At 31.1% G+C, this 19,757-nt stretch overlaps 1 protein-coding gene across 8 annotated transcripts in view; it reads left to right on the top strand.

Moving 5' to 3' along the window:
• LOC145680797 (uncharacterized) overlaps positions 1-19,757 on the top strand; it is a 162,343-nt gene that overhangs the window by 123,093 nt on the left and 19,493 nt on the right. For 7 of the 8 annotated variants that reach the window (XM_081751843.1, XM_081751839.1, XM_081751838.1 and 4 more), the window contains 2 exons: positions 8,969-9,028; positions 14,920-14,979. In XM_081751843.1, the coding sequence (XP_081607969.1) occupies positions 8,969-9,028; positions 14,920-14,979 (120 nt within the window). The remainder of the gene's footprint in view (positions 1-8,968; positions 9,029-14,919; positions 14,980-19,757) is intronic. The other variant, XM_081751840.1, reaches the window with a different exon arrangement.

Raw genomic sequence — 19,757 nt, 5'->3', positions numbered from 1 at the left:
CGTAACAGAAATATTAATACATAGAAAATAAATGAACCTATTTGACTATAAAATACATATAATTAACGGCCGTATCCAACATTTTTAACTACTCGTATTTGTTAATTAGTACTGCGCGCTTTATTTCTGACTTTTTAAAAAAATAACTGTACATGAAGGTCGCCCTCAACTCAAGCGTCAACTGTCAATCTTTTATCACATCAGCTTCAATAATAAACTTACCTCTCAGAATGCGAGTATTTTAGATTTCCATGTAGTAATCATAATGGAAGTATCAGATACTTACATTTTATTTTCTTCATTTTGTACCTTAATTCTTCACACATCTTTCGATACATCTTTACTGGCACTTCCTCTTTTGGCTATCCGTCGAGAATATCGTCTTTTTGAAAATAGTTAAGATAACTAACAGACAAAAGATTGCTCAATATCAAGAAAGCTTGTAATTGGTTGTTAAAGATGCGCTGTCCAATCAGAAGCGGGCTTTAATCCTTACAAGGCAAAGGCAAGTAGCGTGATATGTTTGGGATCGTGTGAAAATTCGTAAAAGAGAATTTTCATATTAGTTTGTATAGATAGGACTTTTTTCTGCACACGCACACAAATGAGTACTTCTTCACTTTCCATGCCAATCAGTTTCCAAAATAGCTAAAGGATATAAGTGGTGGAAACGTAGAGTCAGTTTCATCAAACTAGATGAAAAAGAGAACTTTATAATAAAGTTTTTTATTTGTTGAGAAGATGGAAGCATCATATCTGTAGCACAATATTTCTTCTCTACGAAATATGTCTTCTTACTATTACATATAAAGTAGATTTATTTGGATGTCTTCAATTTTTCTTTAGATATAGTTTAAACGTATCTTTCTGCAAATCAGTATATTTTTATAGTTAACACATCATCGTTACCACTTATTTAAAAGAAAATAATTCATTCTCAATACTATGAATGATAAATAATCATTTTTCTATCATTCATAATCATTTGATCTTCAAACGCAGTATTTTCCCCTGGCTGAAATCGAATTATTCTTTCTTCACCAGTTTCTACAGATAAGTTATTAACATTTATTTTTGTATAATTGAGAGACACATTGAAATAATGGGGTTCAGGACTTTTTTGATACTAATGATTTTTTCAAAGTTCAGAAAATTAAATATTTGTAATATTTTGGATTATTATATATGGTTATTTTAATACTTTTACTCCTAAACTGACGATAAAGATATGTAAGTTTCTTCTTTACCTTATTGTTTTACATTTATTGGAATTTCAGAGCAGAACTTTTTCTTTAAATAGAAAGATAATAATATTAATCTTTTTTAATTTTTTGTCTATACCCATTACTGATCTTATTTATGTGACCCCAGTATTTATTCCTTAAGGGTGTTAATAGAACAGTTGCCAAATTAGTTTTTTCTGTATATACTTGTACGTTTTTCTTTATAATAATTTTCATACACCTTCAAATCTTATTTTATCACTTTCTAATTGTTGAATTGCTTTTATTGATTCCATTGTCGAAATGGTTAATCTTTTTGCTGTCAAGAAATTGGTTATAAATAACACCTTTTCTCGTAAAAGTTATCCATTACCTATAATTTATTTTAAAAATTACTTTATTTGAGTTTTAAAACCATGAGAATAATATAAGTTTGATGTAATAATTCCTCCTTTTTATGTTGGTAAAGTTTTCCTTTACTAACAACACCATTTAAATTCTTTATAAGTTTTAATTGTTATTCACTAACATTAAGTTTTGATGCATCATTTTAGCTATCTTGCACATTACAATATATATTTGTTTACATTTATTACACATCAAATATTAAGTCCCAATTTAGATTCTCGAACATTTTTTTACAATATTTTAAAACTTTTTGAGTTTTAAAAATCAGTATTAACGTGTATGTGCTTTAATTCTTCAATATATAATAATAATTAAAATAATTTTGACAAAACTGTTATGGTAAGTAGCGATAAAAGCTAGTAACAATGTAAATATTAATTTTTTAATTCATACATCAGATCAGATAGCTAAAAGAACAACTTTGCGAATAATTCAGAACTTTAACAGAAACATGTATAAGTTTCACTGAATTAAAGACTTGATTGCGATTATGAATTTAAAATTGTTTTTCTTTTCAAAATATGAATAATTAGTCTAGGTAGTACATACTTAGCTAGAGAGCTACATATTTGCCATTAAGACCAAACACATACTTAACATTCTCATTATTACAATTTCACTCCTATTGTGGTCCATGCTTTAAGAGTCATTAAAATTTACAATACCCCAAACTGGCCTTTAGATTTTTTGAAAGTTCATCAATCGTAAACACTTCTCTAAACATATTTAGTTTCTTTTCACCATTTTTATATTCAAATTCGTTACTGGTTTTAGTTTCTTAATTTTATCTGTCTACTTCCTGTTTTACGTACCAATACGTTCTTCTATTTTTCAAACCATAGATAATTTGTGCTGCTTTTTTTCCTACTACTCGATTTCCTATTGTCTTTTCTTTTATTTGAGTATAATGAAGCCAAATTCCCTGCAATATATTTTCTATCCATTTGGTCTTCTTTTGAGGATGCTGTCTAAAGTGTTCTCTCGTATCCAGTTTAAAACAACTTCTCTCTCCATCCATTTCATCTTCTCAATCTATCTCCAACACCAGATTTCGAAGCTTACTAAACATTTCCTGTCTAATTTCCATAATGTCGAAGTCTCTGAAAAATATCGTCCGAAGCTCTACATATAGCACTTTACCAGCTTCTTCCTTATTAAAACATTAAGGCTTTCTTTGTTGAATACTACCTTAGTCATGGCTATTCTAGACCTGATGTCTTTGGAGAAGTAAACGTTTCTCGCAAAAATAACTCCAAGACACTTGAAATTATCATCGTCTTCAAGTTCTTCTTGTTCTACTCTTACTGGTAAGGGCGTACAGCCACATAATATTCTCATGACTTCGATTTTTAAACGTTTATTTCAATTCCATAAGTTCTCAGTTTCAACTGTATTGCCCATCGTTTTCTGTTGTCCTTCTTCGTATCTGGCTATCATAACCCATATTATCTCCACACCATATCTTGTTAATGGTATGCATTGCAATCTTGAAATCTCGAATTCCCTTAATGCTTCCTTAATTAAGCATTCGCCGCAAATGTTGAATAATTGGGGCGGCATACATCTATGTCTGACTCCTGTTTCAATGTGCACATAATTGGTGTTATCTTCATTCAAGCGCTATTTCACTTGTTATCTTATGTGCAGGTTTCGAAAGGACTATCTGCCTCTCCTGCGACCACGGTTTCTTCAAACATTTTCAGAAATTCCGTCCAATTGAGTTGTTGGAATGCTTTTTACTAGTTTATGGATCACATGCACAACTCTTCCTTTATGTCAAGAACTTGTTCTTCATTAACTTTAATCAACCGAATATCCTCTTTTTTGCCTTTTCCTTTCCAAAATCCAAGTTTAACTTACTCCAACATCTCTCTATTTTACTTTCGAGCCTCATGTTTCCATGCGCGCAATAATCCTTCCAGTGTGGAAAATAGAACCAACGGTTCTCTGTTTGCAGCACTTCTTTGCTTCCTTTTCCTTGGGAAATGCATTCATTGTAAAATTAATTAAATACTTTGGTCATTCCCCATTTCGATCATCCACTTAATAAGTTAAGTAAGTACTTTGATTGCATTGTCTCCTACTACGTCGAGCAAATTTTTCGGTACATCATCAGCAGCAGTGATCATCTTCCGTAGAATATCTTTCGTGGCTTGTACTACTTTACTTTTCAATATAAAGGTTACCTTTTCATAACCACCCACCACTTCCTCTGCTTTGATTACTATATCTTTGTGGCGATTCTTCTGGTCATACAGATGTCTGATGTATTTGTTTCCAAATTATATGGATTTTTTAATCGTCATTGTGTGCATGATCTTGTTGATCTTAGGTTCTAAACGTGCGTGTACTCGTGTTAGCTCTCTCTCTTAATTCTAAAAGTGCTTTCTGATTCATAATATCATTATATACGTCGTCGTTGAAGTTACATTATTTCTTCAAATATCTGTTAGTGTAACCTTCTCTTTTGAATTAATGATTCAGACTTCTGTATTCTTTGAAGTCCGTGGTTCCCGCCCTTCTGCGTTCATCCATCTTCTTAAACATACTTTTTAAAGAGATGGAGAGCACTTCCATCCATTTTTTTCAGTGCTTTTCTCATCCTGTTGAAATTATAATGCATTTGGTCTCCTGGAATCTGTTTAAATTTTCTCCAAAAATATTTTCTACAATGTTTACTATACCGCCCTTCTTACAGAGTCTTCTCGCAATTTCTTTTTTCGCAGAACTGCTGTAACGTCTTATTCACTCTAAGTAGCACTTTCGATACCTCCTCTCAATTTCCTTGAGTTACTTTTTAAAAGTTTGTACTTGTGACAATACATGATTGTTATCTAATGAATTCCGGTTGTTTCTTTCTATTCCTGAATGGTCGCTTGACAAGAGTGAAATCAATTCGGTAGCGTTTCCATTGTACTGAAATTTTTCAGTATACTGCATGGTTTTCCTTGGTTAAACTAAGTGTTCTTCACGACTATTTCACATTGCCTACAGAAGGCGAGAAGTATTTGGCCCCGTGCGTTTCTTATACGTACTCCAGATGGTCCCAACTCTTTATTCGCAGCTCCTCACACTACGCTGTTTATGTCTCCTATTAATATGGCGCTCAACTTACCTCTTCCTTCTTGATGTAATAGGTCACTAATCTCGTCATATATCATTTCCACTTCATTGTCATCATGATCGTTGTTGGTATATCACAATATCACAATTATCATAATATGCACTGGTTTTGCCTTTAGTTTTACAAACAGCAAGCGATCACTGCTGCATTCTACTCTGGTTACACTTCTTGCTACGTTTTTCTCGATTGCTATCACAACACCATTCCAGAACGTAATCCCAACAGTAAAGAACATTGATCATCTGACTTTACTCAAGCTCTCTATGTTCACTTTCGACTTACCAATTTATACTTTTAACCTCTCCAGTTTTCCAGGACATCATAAAGTTCTATGTTCCAAGTTTCTACGGTGAAATGAGATGTATTATCATTATTTCTCCTTCTAGTTTTTTCCTAGAATATTCTCCAGTCGAAAAACCGAAAGGGGAGTTTTCTGTCTTCTTCATCTAACATGATTGTATTCCGATTTTCTTTCCACAACTCCATGGCATTGGCAACATTGTGGTTCAAACATATTTTACGATAGTTTCCCTAATAAGGACAATAATGTGCCTACCTCAAAAGTGGTCGCTGCATCTGGAAAAGGTTAGTTTCTGATTCCGAAAGTAGGTCAGTTCCTACAAACCTTAAAAGCCTACGATGTCGCACTTTTTTCGCTAACGATTTTAACTTAGTTAGATCGAAGCCTGAAGGCGTTCTTGAGTGCAAATTTATTTGCATTAAACTATGATCAATGGAATGAGTTTAAACATCGTTCCAACCAATTGAGAATGTAATACATATTAATATTCTAACTAGCAATCGTTTTATAATTATGTCAATTTAGATGTTTTGTGATCATATGGTACTTGCCAATATTTTTATTTCTTTAATTGGATTCAAATAACAAAACTGAAATTCTGTTATTTTTATCTTTCGATAACCACGACTTAAAATACAATCAGAATTTTCTGCTTTTAATTCGGTTTGGGAATTTTGTTGTTGTTGTTGTTGTTGAGTTGATTTTAACTTTCCGTTCAGCAGCGAGGCTATATGAGACGTAGACATACTGATTAACGTGGAGTCCGAACCACATGAGCTCCCGCTGGGAATCAAACTCGGGTCTCCTACACCATAGGCGCATATGCTAACCGCTTAGCCAATAAGGAGCTAAGTTTGGGAATTTTGTCAATGTTTAAATATTAGTTAGTAAACAGATAATATATCTAAGATATTACATTTTCCCCCTAAAAATTCCAATGTTATGCAAACATGCAACATTTGTCCAAGCAAATATGCTTCCCTAAATATACACCAGATATCCAAATCTGGTATCATATGTTAAAATATATATTAGAAACCAAAATATTAATAATGGCATTGCTGTTTTTACTCTATTTCTTAATAATGGACAATTTTTAAATTTTAATTAGTTATCCATTTACTGCATAGACGATCTCTATCCTTGACTTCTTCACTTTCAAAATAAATTGCATTACTTTTGAAATCTTTGTTAATATATAAGATCGACATAACTCTTTCTAGGGAGGAATGTTAACAATGCACGTTAGTTTGTACGTTGATCTATCATCAATAGCTAACATCGAACGAAGAAGATTCAAGTGTTGTGCAAAGACGAAGGATTTTGGAATCTTCCTTGTACAGTAAATATAGTCCAATTTAATATCGATGGATACTAGTGATAGTCATGAATACCACTGGACGTTCGTAGATGCCTTAATAAATAATCCTCTGAACTTAGGAAGAATCGAATTTCGGAAATCAGTCAGAGAAAGAAAAGGAAATAATATTAAGCTAAGAGAAGGACACAAATGAAGCCAACTGGGAAAAGAGCAGCACGAGAGTAATAAAATATAGTAACACCTCAGTTCGATGCTTGTTCAGTGTTGGCCTTGTTCCAATTAAACTGACTTTTTTAAAATATTTATTTAATACATCATATTTCCGATTTTTCCACATAGAAATGGCAGAGAAACGTAATTGCTTCATTTCTTATACAATTTTCATAATTCAAATAGAATTTGAAATGGTGTGTTCCTGGGTTTCAAATACAATTTTTATATAAAAATTTAATTCTAAAATTGTGTAACCATTCATAATTTAATCAATCTAACTTGATTATATATATATATATATATATATATATATATATATATATATATATATATATATATACACATTCACTTGAATACTAATGTAGACTGACTCTAAAGTAGGTTGCTGGACACACATTTAACGTCTTTATATTATATTAGCATTTTAAATTTAATCTATCATAGACTTTTAAACACCCACAGAAAAATACTATATTATCGTTATTTAAATATACGCATATAAACGTAGTTTGCTGTCTTATTTTTAAAGATCTTGCACATGAAATGTTTTAAATCATAATATATGTTTAACGTAGCCTACAAAATGACGCGGATATAGGGTCATGTAAACGAATGGAGATATCTAAAATAAAGCATTTTGTATTCTTCAAGAAATCGTTAGAAACGTAAGGGTGCAGCTCTCTATTATTTACTATTTTATATATTATTAAATTATTTGTTATTCAATATTTTAGATAGTATTACTCAAGATACATCTTTTAAATATTTACCCAGTTACGTTAAAAGGTTCTGAATTCTAATATCTTCTTAATTCAGTAGGAGTAAAATATATCTAAAATATCTATGAAATATATATCTATTATTTTGATTTATAAGTAAAATGATTTTACACTCTGATACTGTAATCTGTCTGCTCATCGACTTGGTTAATTTCTATATTTAAATCTAATTAGAAAACTAACAATTATGGATTTTAAAAATCTAATTTTTAAATACATTTTATTAGATTTTTGTTATACTTTTATATATGCGAATTGTTGTTATTATTATTCTTACAATGATTGCTTTTCTTCTAACCTTAGCGGTCTAAAAGGCATGGGTTTTAGTTTGTATATGTAGTTCTTTCGTTGGCATCTTTGTAACCTCAAATCTCATAACGACACTTTTAGTAACTGCAACATTACCGAATACTATGTATGAATTTTACACAAATACCAGGATGGAAGTTAAAAATTTATTACCAAGAAGTTCGCCTACTACTTCTTTAAAGAGTTAAAGTTATTAAATAGAAAATTAAAAAAAAGGTTTTAGAGACCAAACTTTTCCATCTGATTTAGGATTTATTATCCTGTTCCATATTTGCTTTTTTCCTGTGTTAACTACATAATAAATTACGTACTATTACGACTAAAATAGGAAAGAAAAATTATAAGGGTTTCGAAACTTTGTCATTAGGATAATGATAAGTATTTTTCAGCAAAATTTGTGTGAAAATATGTGATATACTAAAGAGACATATTTTACTACTGCGAATTGTTTTCGCAGAACCCAAACGAAATATTCACCTCTCTTATTTGGAGAAACTCGGAAATCTGTGTGGGTTTTTGTCTATCATTAAGGTTCGGCGTGAATTATAATTGTATGATTAAACACAAACAAGTACCTACTTTTTTGCAATGTGCGTTACTGGGGTATGAATAGTCAATCACAGTATAAATCTCTGTATATATCATTGAACATGGAGATGGATAAAGATAATATATATTGGATGTTTCTTTTTACAAATGTTGTGTTGCGTAAATTACGAATAATATTCCACCGGATAAGGGAAGGCGTTTGGAACATACTAGTCCATTTTCAAGGAGAATGAACTTGTATTTTTAAATAAAATTCCTGTCACTGTACAAATATCTATTGGAATATATATATATATATATATGTGTGTGTGTGTGTGTGTGTGTGTTATTACATATGACTTTAAAACACAGAGTGAAAGATTAGATGTCAAGAAAGTTATTCAGAGTCCTGACACTGGATGCATTTCAGTAGATTAACATTTATTCGTTAAATGAGTTCATGTACATTGGAAACTGTAATACGAAAAGGCAATAGAAAACTTAAAATAGTGAATTAGGAAGGAGAAACATTCAACAGAATCGATTTCACAAAGATAAAAAAAAACTCTGGTAGTCCTAGTAGTACTGTAAGTGTGACGGGAGTAATTAAGTGTTGTCAGAGAAAATATTTTGCATATATCAGGACTGTCAGCCATGTTCATTTATTTGCCACAACTGGTATTTTCATGTCTCTGATCACTATTTAAGAAGAAAGATTAAACTCAAACAAGAGAGAATAATTCATTTCTGTTTTAATTTTAGCTCCAATAAACACGGAAAGTACTACTACGACAGAAATAACAGAAATAGTTGAACCGAGAAGTAAGTATTAAAACAGTTTTGCATTTATATCGGACTTCATTATTGCAATATAGCGAGTTAGTTACATCGTGTAAAATTTTATATTGATCATTACACTTAATTAAAGTTATCAGTGATTTTAAATCTATTAAATGTATTTATAAAAATCACATTGGTTGAGAAAAATAAATAAGTACGCACTTTTAGACTTTTGTCTGACAAATCTCAAACCTTTGAATATTACCTCATAAAATTTCACAAATACACAATTCGTGTCTTACATTAGAAGTACTGAATGCCTATGTACACAAATAATACTAGTATATATTTCGCGTACTAATAAAAAACTAGAAACAGTTTGGAAAATACTTAAAATATTCAAAAGTATAAGTTTAAATATTCTTATGTTCACTTGTGAAATAAATAGTAATGAAAAATTTTAAGGAATACAGACGATATGATACAATATATGAGTTTTACTATGCAATAATCACACAATCATACAAAATATGCTACGAATTGACTTTGTTTTCGTTTTTTTTTTGTACCTGAGTTGTGTAAATGACACATTTATTTTGGTTAAATTATTGCGACATGATTGGGCCCAGAGTGTGTTATAACTTCTTGATTCCTCAGTCATTCTGAGCAATATATAATTACAAGGAACGAACATGAACGTGTCATCCGGACATCTGAATCAAACCTAGTCCACTCGATAAACTTAACAAAGATATGTTCATGCTCTCGAAAAGTGCTATGCATTGGTGATCATGTGCTTCAACAGTGAAAATTGGAATAATGTTATGAAAATTATCTTCAAAAATCCCTTCCATCAACTTTGGCCCCTCTGGAGTAGTACCGGGTAAAAGTAAGAATCCAAGTGTATCTCGAAACGTAATATAGCGGTAAAGAAATTATTGTTCCTAGTTTTTATAGACGGAATACGTATGAAAGGGAAGATTGTATAACTTTACGCTCTGTACATACAAAACCGAAAATGTGGCTTACTTATAATGAGAACATAATGTAAAAAATATAATCACAGTACTTGATGTCAATATTATTGATTATATTGATTTCAATCATGATATCTATTTGCACCAAATTCTCTGAAGAATGAAGCAAGCATTTTAATAGTTACTCACGCATATTGTTTTGCGATATATAGAGAGGGATTTTAGTGAAAGTCGCAAAAATGACATCTAAATAGCTGTATTGTGAAGTTGTGTGTCCTCTGAAGTGACACCTAAGCCAGTAGGTGTCATTGGACGAGGTAAATGACATTTTCAGGGGAGATAGTGTGCTCATCTGAGAAATTTAACACGAAAAGTTCAAAACTTATGGGAGACATCCAATTCTTCAGAGGAGGATTTCCCCTCATCATCTCTCCAAAGTCATACATTGGTAGGAGTACGAAATTAAAATGTATTTTGCAAAACACGAGGAGGTAATAGGGATAGGAGATATATCCTTAGAAAGAATGGAGAAGATAAATTATGACATCGTAGGAACGGAATAGGGAACAAAATGATATGGGTAGTGGTGTTGGTGTATATGTGTTTATCCTCAGACAACGTACCGCAGTTTCAATTTAAAACACTTGTTTCATTCTACAGAGAATGTTGTACAATTAGAACTATGGTAGTGCTGTATTTGAATTTTTTTCTATTATGTTTCCTTTACAGGTCAAGTCATAGCATCGGATTTGTATGTAACGAGCGTATTGTATACAATCATTCCCCTCGTGCCTATCCGTCTATCAAAAACAAAATTGCTACACCTATTTTCTAATCCGTGTAGTATTTGGTGAGATATAAATTATCAGGGATTGCACAATTATCAGGGGTCACTCCAGAGGAGGCCAAAGTTGATGGGAGAGACTTTTTGAGGAAATTTGCCAGACATTATCCCGATTTTCCCCATTGAGGTAGATTATGGGCCTGAATCCATAGCACCTATGGAAAGCGTGATTCATGCTGAAGGGAATGAACAATAAACGATGACTTTCTAAACAGCAATGTTGATGGAATAGCTATTTCACTGTACATCTACGATTTTCTTTATACTTACAGGTTAATGGACCTCCGAGACTTACACCATTGTCCATAACACCTATTTCTTGTTCATAAACATATGTTTGTTATGTTTATCGAATGGACTAGGTTTGATTTCGATGTCCGGATGACACGTTCATATCAGTTCCTTGTCAGTTCGAGTAGCAGCTAAATGTCTTGTAAACACCGTTTGAAAAATAATCACAGTTAAAAGCTAGAAGAAGTATAACAAGTTACAAAATAATCTATAAACTGTGTTTAAAATTAATATAAATATTTTTCCGTGTATTAGTTATTTATTAATTACATGTATTTCAAACATTCTGAAAATAATTTAAATCTTTAAATAGAAAATTAAATATAACTTGTACTGTCATTGAACTTCTCTAACCCATTTCTTTATTATCAAGTTCGTCCTCTTTCAGCCTAAGCTACACAATAGATTATTTGCACTATTACTGACAAAAGAGTATGGACAGTGAGTGACGATCCTAGTTTTAGCACACAATGATATTCCAATAAATAAGTAACATTTTTCTCTTTTTTTGATAGAGATTGATGTGCGAGAATTTATAGCATACTTTGCAAAAATACTTTTAAAGAAATCTTTCCTTACATTTAAAACTATTTACCATGGGCAATTTAAAGCCGCAACCAGTATTTTTTACGTTTTAATGATACATCTTTAATCCCTTAGGGATAATGGCTTTTTGGGCTATTTTTTAGACTTTCAGCCAAGCAGCTACACGCCTAATTACATTACAGCAGACATACCTAATTACCCTAGGGACATGTGTCGCCCATATTCTCTTGTGAATGGAACTGCCTTTCAGGCGGTACCATTCATATGTCTCCATCATGTATCTAAGGCGGGAAATTCCAGAAAAAAGGGATTTTTGGGTCTAAAAATCCCTTTTTTCAATTTTTTCCTCTTCTGGACCCCCCTGTTTTAATGCAGAGATCTGAAAAAAATCTGAGAAATACTACTAGGTGGGCTGAATGTTTTTGCACAATTTCAATCTTCTAGGTGCAAAAGTAAGCCCCCAAAAAATATACCCGCCATGTCCCATTTTTTCCTATATAGAAGTATATTTTTCAAAAAAATCCCTGAGACGTCTCTAATTACCCTAGGATAACGATTCGACCGTCATTCTCTTCAGAATGAAACTGCCTTTCAGACGGTATGACTCACGTGTCCCCATCATGTATGCGAGTTGGGAAAATGACGAAAAACGGGATTTTGGGGGTAAAAATATCCCTAATTCACCACTTTGCCCCTCTGGCTCCCCCCTGTTTTAGCACTGACATCGGAACAAAAAATCTGGTAAATACTACTTGGTGAACTGAATGCTTCTGCAAAATTTCAATCTTCTACGTGAAAAAATAAGCCCGCCAAAAAATAATGAACATAGGCTTCATAAGGGAAAATTTCTATTTCAAAATTATGACGTCATCACCTCCTATGTCTGGACGCAGGACGGTCTGAAACCATACGTAATGTCTTCTACAATGTCTCTTGACTTGAAAAACAAAAAAAGCCGGACGAAAAAGCTCAAATAGAAGAGAAATAACGCAATGTACCATGAAAAATGCGTATGGTACAAAATGTACCATAAGATCCCCAAGGGGTTAAACACGTAACTTCCTTCATGTTCATTCTGGAATTATTATTTAATTAAGTATTATTTTTCTGATCAGAGTATGCATTTCTTTATTAAAAATAAATTATTTCGTAACAGTTTCCTATACATATTAACGTGTGAGGTAGATAATGTTACATTCTTTAAACTGTTACGAAATAATTTATTTTTAATAAAGAAATTAATACTCTGGTCAGAAAAATAATATTTATCCTTAAACAAAATATTGAATTGGTATATTATGCGAATAATTCATTTTCTGATTTAGTTTGAACTTTTGTAACATATTATGGAACATCTAATGGATATAAAATTCAAATTTCAGAGCCGAGATTTAGTTATTGAAATATTGTTTTCATTTAGGTTATAATATCACTAGTGAATTATAAAAAAAATTAGGAAGCTCTTAACCTAAATCTCATCGAAACTAAATTTTCATGATTTAATATTTAACAAGTATAGTAGTGAATGATTTATAAGAAACAAACAATTATGTATTTTAGAATATTGAAAATTGTTTTTATTCAAATTATATATTATAATACGTATATATGCGAATTGGTATTATTATTTTTCTTACAATTATTGAACTATCCTTGACCTCAAATGTCTAAATGACATAATTTTATAGTTTCTTTCATATACAATTCTTTTGTATCGTTTTTATTGCACTAAGCAAGGACCTTATTAGCTATAAATGTTCTAAACTTTTATTCACTATAACATTACCGGAAAACTATTTATGAATTATGTAGAAATAATAGAATGCATGTTAATAATTTATTACAAACTCCTCTGGAAAAGAGTGTAAATTTTAAATACAAAATTAGAAATAAGAACATTCGTAAGAACTGACCTCTTCCATGTAATTTAAATTTTAGATCCTGATCTAGATTTGTTATTTCTGTATTAACTATGCAAGAAATTATATGCACTAATACTAACAAGAGACCAAAAACACGTGACACAACACTTATTAGCATTTCGAAACTTTGACATTAAACTAATAACAGTTATTGTTTCAAAAAACTTTGTGTTGAACTATGTAATATAGAAAGGAAAATTATCCTTTACTACTAGGGGGGGGGGGGGGTTCTCTGAGAATCACACGTCATATGTTTCTCGATCTTCAAGGAGGTCAAAACTGACGATGGTTTCTTGTCTGCCCTTATGGTTTTGCGTGAACCATCAATGTATCATTAAGCTCAAGAAGTGTTTAATTTTTTCAACGTGTGGTTTGGATTAACAATATTCCATTACAACATAAATGCTTTTATTTTTCATTGAACACGATGAGTAATAGACACGATATATATTTGGTTTTTGATCTTGTATATGTTGTATTTCATACAGAAAACTCACAAAAGACAGAAGACATGGTAGCGTCCATAGAGTTGGTATTCCGTCTCTTGGCAGTGGATTTTCAAATCAGATTAAATATATATTTTTAAACAAAATTAATGTCACTGTAGAAATACGTGTTGGAATATGTATGTGGGATTACAAGTAACTTAAAACCTTCAAAACAACGACTAAATATCAACAACGTTGATGAGAGTGCTAAATAGAGTTCGAATAAAAATGGTACGAAGAAATTGAACGAAAGTGGTGAATAAATTGATAAAGAACATGTGTGACGATCAATTAAAATAAGGTGATCAATTAATTACTAGGTACCGGTTAGTTAATAACTTGCTTGAGGAAACATACGTAAGTGCTGTAATAAGGGGTAATTTATTTTAGTGCAATTTCGCATTACATTTCTGTACTTAAAAATTGCAAAAACGCTTGAGAATATCATTAATTGTCTTTTCGAGAACATTTTATTCAGCTTCATATTTCTGAGCGTGACACAACATATTGCTCAGTACACTAACCTTTAATCGTTCAACAAATTCATGTATATTAAAAAGTTCGTAATATCAAAGAACAGGAAGAAACTAAAATAGCACGATAGTGAGAGAAAAGGACACCAACAAACTTATTCTCCTAAAGGAAACAATTATTTTCTGATGTACCACAGGATTTTTAAGTGTAAAGAAAACAGTTGAGTGTTAATTAAGAAATACTTTGCAACATGCAGAACTGTGAGCCATGTTCAATTATTCTCCACGACTAGTTTCACATTTTCACATTTTTGTTTATAACTCAAGGAAAATTATTAGAATAATAATAGAATAATAATGCATGAGAATAATTCGTTTCTTTTTAACTTTAGCTGTAACACCATACGAGGGATCGACTAGTACAGAAACAGCAAAAACTCATGAACCGAAAGGTAAGTATTAAAAAAGAGTTTTTTTCATTTATAGAGGACCTACTTAACTGAAAAATACCTAGTTAATTATATAAAGTTTTTACTAAATAACACGGTTAATTTAAATTATCAATGCTCTTGAATATTTGATAAAAAAAATAAATAAGTACGTACAATTAGACTTTTGTCTGCGAAATTTCAAACCTTTGAATGTACCTTACACAATTTCTCAATAACATAATCCAAGTCAAGCTCTTTAAATTCTGACTCATTCTGTGTGAGACGAATACGTATTTCATGTACTGTACAAGAATTAGAAACTTTGCAAATACTCAAATTTTCTATGCTCTAAATTTAGATATTTTTATGGATATTTATAAAAAGTGAAAATGGAAGAAACAAGTACCGTTAGATGCTATGATACATTATATATTTCAATATATAACAATAAAACAGCTAATAAAATATTATGTGTTCTACTAAGTTGAAACTGTTAACATTGTCCGAATAAAACGATAGGATGCTGTTCTTTATAAACATATATTACATGCTATTGTGGTTTCTCTTCAGAAGAATATCGTTTTAATTTTCAAGTTTGTGCTATTTTTAAAGAAACACTATTAACGTTTGAATCTTGTGTATTCTGAAACATATAACTAAAATTATTTTATTGTTACTAACATGTCCAGTTAGGTAAGTGTCCCATTTATACCTTATACGAACATTTTCTTGATGACAGAGCAAATCAATTTAGTAAGGAGGATATCATAGATTGTTTGAATATTTACTTGAAGAGAAGCGATTAAAATAAAGCATTTTACTGATCACAAGGGAGCTATAAGTAGCGCATTATTTATTTATTTATCTTCTATTTTGCAAATTATCGTAAATTAATGATTAATTAAATATTAAATTAAATATTTTTTCATACAATTTTCAAATAATGTAATTGTGGTCATATTAACGTGAATGGGTAAATATATGAAACACTTGATTTGAGTAAAATAAATTATCCTGAAATAAAACTGAAACTAATATTTTGAATTACAACTAAGACGGTTGTACTTCCCTATAACTTTTGCTTTAGTTTCTGATTTATTTTGATCATGCTATTACATTCAACTCGAATAGAAAAAATATAATAGTAAAGATTAGGATAACGAAATCGTAAATATAGATATTTATTTATTTCATCAATATATATACTTATATGCACAAAATGGAGTATTGTTATAATGGTACTTTTTTCTTTTGTATGTAAAGTACAAAATTGAAGTATGTAAATTACATAGTTATATATTTGATTAAAGAAATATACACTTTTCCGTTATTTCCTTTTGATTCGGACAGTAGAGAACAATGACTTTTTTTATTTCTCACTCGTACTTAGAAAATAATATACTAACTTATTATAACTATATACGTTGTAAAGATGTTTAGAAAGTAATCGAAATCGAAAATTCGAAGAAGTACAACTCGTTACAGAATTATTCAGAAAATGCGTATAAAATGAATATAAATACTTTTCTGTACTTTAGTAGTTTATTACAAGTAGTTATAGTTTGGGTATGTAATGGTTTTTATGAATTGCATTTTTGTAGAATAATGTGTAAAGCACATAATTTTAAAAAGAAGATTGAAAGTATTGAACTCAAACTTGTTACTAATCTTACAGAATTACAAATAAACAAAGAATACAAGATTTGAGGCGCCTACAATCTAAAGCCGTCATATATATATATATATATATATATATATATATATATATATATATATATATAATGGGGTTATATATCACTTGTTATATGTTTGATCTAAACGAATTCCATGGAAATAGAAGTTTGGTTAAAAGCTAAATATTTCATACTAAAAAACAGGTTCAAATCTGAGACTTTTTACGAGTGTATATGGAGCTTCACTGCACTTTTTGGGAGATTACTCGAAACTAAGTTAAATAGACGTGGAGGATTTTGATACTAGGCGCCTTATTTTTAAGATAGAAAGAAAAATGAATCAATTAGAGGCAAACATTTTAATACAATGTATTTAACTTAAAGAGCATTTATATACTAAACATATTGGAGACGAAAGTAATAGATTAAACGAATATGTTTGAATTGACTATTGACTATACTGATTTGATAAATTATTACAAACTTTAAAATTGTTATTAATAAAAATGAATAAATTATTTAAGGATTTTCTGTATGAGAAATTAGATGTTTTATCAGAATTAAAGAAAAGAAACGATAATTTGGTATTTACAATCGTTAGTTTATACGATATAGAGTGATGTAAACCATATGAGATAACGTTGTAGAAATAAATTCAAATAGAAGTACTAGTAAAAGAATACCAGATCATTCGCATGTAAAGTTTAAATTTCTGTCCCACAGCCAATATATGTATAAAGCTGTCCCTTATTTCGGCAATTTCGTGTTGCAATATGCACACCCCCAAATGTATTCTATGTGACCACAAACATGCATTAGTGAAATAGCAGCTCTACGAGAACGTTAACCCGTGCCGACTTGACGATTGCACAAAGCAACTAGAGAAAGGACGACATCTGTTCGTATATTGACAAACAGCACCGGGAGAGCAGTGTTGCCAACCCAGGAGAAAGTTTTGTTTTTGTAAATGGAATGACCAAAATTAAATAACATCGTCATTGGAAGCAAGAATAAAAATAAAGACAAAAGAGATTGTAAACGCAGACCAGTGTTGCAAACTTTTCGATTAATAACGTGTTATATGTGTTGGCGCACACAGGGAGTGAGGTACTAATGTTTTATGCGTCTTAAATCAGATATTGACAAGAAGTGTTTGCGTTGACTCTTAGTCTAGAAGAATCCGCTGACAGTGTTGCTAACAACAGAAGAAAAAGATCGCGTTTGGAAAACATACAGTAACTCGGAAAAGGTTACTAGTGATGTCTGCTTCGAAACCTATAATGCAAGGCGATACAGCATGAAGAGTAGAAACGTGGATATGTGATATCGATAACTGACCGAGATATACGATATCTTGTAAAAGCTGACAAGTAATGTTTGCGATAAATGGCAACGCTGCACAGTGGGTTGGAATCCCCAGAACTAGGTTAAAATATGAAAACAGAATTCAATTTGCATGGGCTTATGTACTCGTGGGCTTTTGGGGACGCTGATAGGTATGATGGCATCAAGGGTAAAAAAGCCGCCGCTGTGCATCGTTGCCATGTTTTACAAACCTTACTTTTCTGCTTTAACAAGAAATGATTATATCTGTCAGTGCGTGATTTATTAATCTCACATAACCAAGGCACTACTCCTCATGTTCTCCCGGCTTGCAGTATGGCTTTTAAACCATGAAGCAGTAGTGACCTCTTCTTAGTTATTGTATCTCTTCCAAACTCAATTTCTCCCTTCTATTGATGGCAACACTGTTTAGCAGAAGCTTCTAGACTTAGAGTAAACGTAAACAGCTCTTGTCAACATTTGATTTAAGGTGTACAAAACGTTAGTACCTTCCTTCCTGTGTGCGCCAACACAGGTTTCACATTATTTCTCGAGAAAATAACATCACTGCTCTGCGTTTACAATGTTTTTAATTTATTTTCATTGTTGCTTCCAATGATGATACCAAATTTAGGTCATACTATTTACACTATTCATCCAATGATGTTCGTCAGTACACAGGTAGCTATCGTCCTTTCTTTAGTTCCTTCGTGCGAAGTTTCGTTCCTCTGTCTCTTTTAATTTCTCGGTTATCACAGTTGGAAATTCTAAATTATATTATAATATGAAAACGTCATTTCAGGACTGTGTCGTCAAATCGGCATGGGTTAACGTTCTCATAGAAAGCTACGACAAACCGATGTCCTTTCAAGGTATAAATGATGTCAAAGTCACACAAATTCAAGATAAAAATTTGGATTCTTGCTGATAATTATAACGCACATTGCCACAAAGTGCAAATGAACACTGGAGAAATAAACAAGTGGTAATGGAGTTGATGAATCTGGAAAAAAGATCAAGAAAAAAGAGTGGTAACGGAGTTGATGAATCACTTGAAGTCTAGATACGGAAGAACTGCTGACAATTTCTTTACGAGTATGGATCTCGCTAATAAACTACTTAAAAAAAAGATAATTTTGTGTAGTACTGTTCGTAAAAATAATTACTTTATTCCAAGGGAGTTCTTGTCAAGTAGAGGTAGAGAACAATATTCGTAAATTTTTGGATTTACTGAACAGCATACGTTGCTGTCGTATGTTTCAAAACCAGGTAGTGTTGTCATACTTCTTTCCACAGAATATCATGAACATTATATTCGTGATAGAACATGATATAAAGCCGGAAATAATAATTCTTCATCCGCTCGTTGACGATTAAACACATGATTACGCACTTGTGACTATTTGACTTGTCAACATTCTAAAATTGTATACCATTCTAATTTTATGTTATAAGTCTATTATATTATTTATGGTATATTATATTATATTATATTATATTATATTATATTATATTATATTATATTATATTATATTATATTATATTATATTATTTTTATTTATTTTTGTTTTTTAACTTCTAAAATATAATGCATTAGGTACTATCACACTACAAACAATAACATCTTCATTAATGTAAACAGTGTTGAATTCAGACGCTTTTATCATACAGACATAGTAAAGTAATTCTTCATTATAACAAAACAAAGGTGCCATTGATACTCTTGATAAACTTTGTACAGAGTACACCGTGCCAGCGGCGTTACTAAGTTTTATTGGACTCCCGCAAGAGAATACCCAGGGC

This window comes from Thermobia domestica, chromosome 3, assembly GCF_964235325.1.
Source record: "Thermobia domestica chromosome 3, izTheDome1.hap1.1, whole genome shotgun sequence".
NCBI lineage: Eukaryota > Metazoa > Arthropoda > Insecta > Zygentoma > Lepismatidae > Thermobia > Thermobia domestica.
Note: the sequence above shows the minus strand (reverse complement) of the source record. Positions and strands in the feature narration are given on the sequence as shown.